Source organism: Neolamprologus multifasciatus, chromosome 8, assembly GCF_963576455.1.
Source record: "Neolamprologus multifasciatus chromosome 8, fNeoMul1.2, whole genome shotgun sequence".
Lineage (NCBI taxonomy): Eukaryota > Metazoa > Chordata > Actinopteri > Cichliformes > Cichlidae > Neolamprologus > Neolamprologus multifasciatus.
The window spans coordinates 10,118,165-10,123,331 of NC_140446.1; the positions used below are offsets into that span (position 1 = coordinate 10,118,165).

Here is a 5,167-nt window from a genome sequence, read left to right on the forward strand (position 1 = left end):
TTATTACAAAATTTTAATCTCTTGCTATTTAGACATACGTCACGATGACAACGTTTCTTGCTTATCTGTACCGTTTGACCTAACTAAAACCAGCACAGAAATAGCTACAAACATCCGGAATTGTGGCTTCACCTTCAAATTAAAAGCAGGTGGCCCGAAAGCATTTGCAAGAAAGTGATACAGCATATGCTGTAAGCACAACACGGTGCGAAAAGAATGGGTATCATTTGATTCAACAACCGAAAAGTCATAATTTAGCTTTCTTAGCCAAAAATTTGCAGATTCTCCAGAATTGTCATTTAAACTGAAAGGTATTTAGTGGAAGTGAAGGAACTTACGTAATCCGTATGACTTGACAGTTTGTCTGCTGAACACGGAACCGGTGCTTCAAGCACGTTTTCCTGTTTTTAAATATCACCTTTACTCATACAGGTGAACACGTCAGCTTTTATAATGCTGTAGCTCTTGTTATAAGTCGTAGTCGTCGCGATTACAGGTGACTATTTCGTCCAGCTGAACCGTCCTTTTCTGTTAGCCTAACCTCTCATCATGTGGGTGTTCGGTTACGGCTCACTGATATGGAAAGTAGATTTTCCTTACGAGGAAAAGAGAATTGGGTACATAAAAGGCTTCAGTCGCCGGTTTTGGCAAGGCAGTACCGACCATCGAGGAGTACCGGGTAAGGTGAGTATACCTTACTGGCTTTGGGAACTGATTCATAGCGGCCAGAATGAAAAAAGTACTACCTGATGCAATGTTGCTACAGTGTGTTTTAGTGCACGGCAGACATCACTGAAGACACTTCACTTCGGCTTATATTATTACAAAGTTAACGCCTTTATGTCCTAACCGTTATTCCTTATACATGGGCTAGATGTTACCCTTTAATATTTATATCCATGTTAGCAATATTCCCCCTAATATGGTGATTTATAGACTCCTGTAATCTTATAACGGATTAAAACCACAACTTTTCTTTGTTTGCCCAGCTTTAGAAAATGTATTCATTTTATATCATTCTAATTTTATCCACTTTTTTTCCCCTGGTCTGCCGAACACTGTGCCCAATCAATACGTGTCCACCTCACAGTCTGGCAACCACTGCATTATAAAGTGTACAGGTGATATTATACAGTGGAGGAAATAATTGTTTTCCTGCTGAATTTGCAAGTTTGCTCACACACAACGGAATAAACAGTCTCGAACTGTTTACGGTGAGCTGCAGAATATCAACCAGAAATTCAGAAGTAAAAGCTATAAATTCATTTGCATGTCATTGATTGAAAGAAGTATTTCATCGCCAAGCAAAACATGCCTTTGTACTTGGCAACTTGAAACTTCAGTTCCCCCCACAGATTTTCTATAGGGTGATTGATAATCTTTTTATTTCCTTCATTTCCAAATAATGTCACCAAAAGTTGTCACCTTCTCACCAAACCTACTGTTGATTGACTTGCAGTCCATTACAGCTTTGTGGAGGTTTACATTCTTATCCAGCTCTTAGGTTTTGCCTATGGAGGTAGAGAGGTTGGGATGGAAAAAACAGATTTTATGGACAAGCGTGCTTTACAAATATAACTTGAAATCAAGCGCATCTGTAATCGATTGATTGTAATCTGTGTACCACATGAACACACAGCCAACCTCTTGGAGCCAGAATTCTGGCTAGGTTATAGGAGATCAAATACTTATTTAACTCGGTGACATGCAAATCAATTTATAGTGTTTATGTAATATGCTTTTTTTCCTGGACTTTTGGTTGATATTCTGTCTCTCTCCATTAAAATGAAACTACCATAAAAATTAATTAATGAAAATGTAACCAATTTCTCTGTAAGTGAGCAACATTACAAATTCAACAGGGGATCAAATAATTATTTCCCCCACGGTGCCTGTAACCTTTCAGAAAGATCCCATTTCCTGCAATATGTGTGCTAACCAACTTGCAATTTAATGACAAAGCCATTTATTATGTGTGTTTGTGTGTTCTTTGCAGCCTGGCCGGGTTGTGACACTCGTGGAGAATCCTGAGGTGAGTTATACCTCCTTTCTTAACATCAGGGTGCAATAACAATTTGACGTATTCCTTTATTAATCAGTCAGTATTAAAAAGTGTTTATGATGTCAGAAAGAAATAATTTGTGATTCCAACCACAAATTCAATTAATAGCTTGACAGATGAGCAGAACCATTCATTATCAAAAATTAATGGAAATGAAAGAAACGATAATAGAAATGAAGAAATTCTATTTTGAATATGACTCTTTTTTGGGCAGCACGGTGGCACTGTGGTTAGCACTGTTGCCGCACAGCAAGAAGGTCCTGAGTTCAATTCCACCATCAGGCCGGGGTCTTTCTGTGTGGAGTTTGCATGTTCTCCCCGTGTTTGCGTGGGTTCCCTCCGAGTACTCCGGCTTCCTCCCACCGTCCAAAGACATGCAGCTTGTGGGGATAGGTTAATTGGATAATCCAAATTGCCACTAGGTGTGAATGTGCGAGTGAATATGAGTGCGAATGGTTGTCTGTCCCTGTGTGTTGGCCCTGCGACAGACTGGCGACCTGTCCAGGGTGTACCCCGCCTCTCGCCCTATGACAGCTGGGATAGGCTCCAGCACCCCCCACGACCCTGAAAAGGATAAGCGGAAGTGAATGGATGGATGGATGGATATGACTATTTTGGCCATATTCTTGATGTTTTTCAATAAATACGGACTACATACTCAAAATAGCCCCCATTTGTTTGTTCTTTCCTTCATTGACTGGTAACTTCATTACATAATAGGTACAAGACGTATGCCTTTATTGTCATCACTTTGATGTTTGCATTGCAGGAAGCAAACAAAATTACATGTTATTTACACAGTAATGAGAGATTATTACTACCTGAAGGTCATAATCCACCTACCTTGTTATGTAGTCTTGTTTTATTGGCTATAATTAAGACAAGAGTTGGAGTGTGAAGGCGATTAGTGTACAAAGCTGCACAAATTGGATTCCACTTCAGAGAGAACTTTTTGTGTTCACTTACATACATAGAAAGTGTTATACTTTAAATAAAAACAGTTTTGCAGAGTTTCGTGCTTTTACAAGGCAGACAGGAGTGAAAACGGCGCAGGAAAGAAGATAACCTCTTATAGACAGTACTGTACAAAAGTCTTGAGTGACCCCTCATTTTTTATGTTGGTAGGAAAATGGGAAAGAGACTTCTGGAATAGTTCTCCAGACGTCTAAAGATGTTTCAGAAGTCTTTTTTTGGATGTTGGCTGCCTTTTGTTCTGTTCTCTGTCAAGGTGATCCCACTCTGCTTTAATAATCTTGAGGTCTAGGCTCTGGGGAGGCCAATCCATGTCTAATAGTGATCCAGTGGCAGTCTGTTGCCAAATGCTTCCTAGATAGTGTTTTTATGTTTTAAAGTCTGACTGTACTTTTCAATGCTTATTATTACATAATTTTGATAAGATACCCAGTACCACTGGCTGAAATGCAGCCCCAAACCAAAACTAAGCCATGTTTCACAGATGCCAACAGATACTCAATGTTGTACCTCTCTCCTGACCATGTCTGTACTTACTAAAGGCAATTTGAAGAATCCAGTTCCGGTGCGATAACCAAACAAATAAAATAAAGCGACAAAATCTCTGAAAACGATCAACGACTGGAATGAAAATGAGTGAAAAAGCAGCCAATGTCTAGAAGGAAAACGTTTGAAAGACTTCAGAAAGCCTGAAGAACTGTTGCTCAAGATGTCTTTAAAAAAAAGAACTTGAAAGTCTGACTTCTTAAAAGCAAAATGTCTAAAAATGAGGAGTGGCTTGAGAATTTTGCACAGTACTGTAGTATGAGTTGTGATGTAGTAAAGCATGGCAAGAATCTGTTTTTAGAATTGACTGATAAGTGTGATAAGTTTGAAATAAATGCTGAAAAATATCAATTATAGTTTCTTGAAGTCCAAGGTAAAGTCCTTAGATCAGCAGTTTCTGAAATACTCAGACCAGTAAGTCTGGCACCAACAACCAAATCACCATTCTTCCCCATTCTGTTGCTTGGTTTAAACTTCAGTAGGTATTCTTGTCTACCATGTCTACATTCTTAAATGCACTGAGATGCTGCCACCAATCAGATTGGTGTGAAGAAGCAGTTGAACAGGTGTACCTAATAAAATGTCATCAGGTTATGGACCTCTAAGCCATTTTGCTTTCCTCAGGGGTGTGTTTGGGGTGTTGCCTACAAACTGCCGACTGGCCGGGAGGAAGAAGTGAAGCGCTACCTCGACTACCGAGAAAAAGGTGGTTATCAGGTCGTCACGGTGACCTTTCACCCCCGTCCATCACTCACTTGCTCACCAAGCCAGACGCTGATCTACATCGGCTCCAAGGACAATCCCAGCTACCTCGGCCCCGCACCCCTGGAGGAGATCGCCAATCAGATCATCAACTCTACCGGTCCAAGCGGGAAAAATACAGAGTACCTGTTTCAGCTGGCTGATGCCGTGAGGACTTTTCTGCCTGAGGACTCGGACACACATTTGTTTTCTCTTGAAACTTTAGTAAGAGAGAGGCTAGAAAACGGACAGAAAAATTCAGTAACAGCAGTGGATTTTTAAAAAATGTCTATATTGGGCTGGGTTCGTCACATGATCTCAGGGTTTAAGGTAAACTTGTCCAATAAAGATGTTTGTTACATGTATGATGGGACATGTTGACCTCATTAGTTGACTAAATCATGTTATTTTGTTCAGGATTTCAGTGCAAATAAATATCCACTGAAAGCTGCTTCAAAGTAATAACACATAAACTGGTATAGAAAACATAAATTACCAAAAATGTACAGATCGCAAGTTAAGTTTCAATATAAATCCCTACAGAACAGTTTCAATATATATGGTTTAAATATAGGTATTTAATATCTGGCATTGACTAGTCAAGATGAGACAAAGAATTGCTAATGTTATTGCATATTAGTTATTAAACATTCAACACTCAAACCTGAGCTGCTTCATGTCTGGTTTAACGTTTATTAAATATAGAGCTAAAAGTCTTGAGCCACCCCTCATTTCTTTATATTTTGTTAAGAAAATGGGGAAATGGGTACAGCGATTTATTGAATATGGAAATATACTATGGGATGTAAAAGCAGAGTATAATTCTAAAAAGCTTGAAAGTCAATA

General features: G+C 39.2%; 1 protein-coding gene across 1 annotated transcript; it reads left to right on the top strand.

Moving 5' to 3' along the window:
• The first annotated feature begins 314 nt into the window (after positions 1-314).
• On the top strand, positions 315-4,685 carry chac2 (ChaC, cation transport regulator homolog 2 (E. coli)). Its single transcript, XM_085170955.1, has 3 exons — positions 315-684; positions 1,997-2,032; positions 4,205-4,685. The coding sequence occupies exons 1-3, from the start codon at positions 550-552 to the stop codon at positions 4,601-4,603; spliced, it is 570 nt and encodes a 189-aa protein (XP_085027081.1). The 5' UTR covers positions 315-549; the 3' UTR covers positions 4,604-4,685.
• The last annotated feature ends 482 nt before the right edge of the window (positions 4,686-5,167 follow it).

What these genes read in the sequence shown, in the direction of transcription:
- chac2 (XM_085170955.1), top strand. Translation starts at nt 550, where the DNA reads ATGTGGGTGTTCGGTTACGGCTCACTGATATGGAAAGTAGATTTTCCT. An exon ending in ATCGAGGAGTACCGGGTAAG is followed by an intron (nt 685 to 1,996) that starts GTGAGTATACCT and finishes TGTTCTTTGCAG; the next exon opens with CCTGGCCGGGTTGTGACACT. An exon ending in CACTCGTGGAGAATCCTGAG is followed by an intron (nt 2,033 to 4,204) that starts GTGAGTTATACC and finishes TGCTTTCCTCAG; the next exon opens with GGGTGTGTTTGGGGTGTTGC.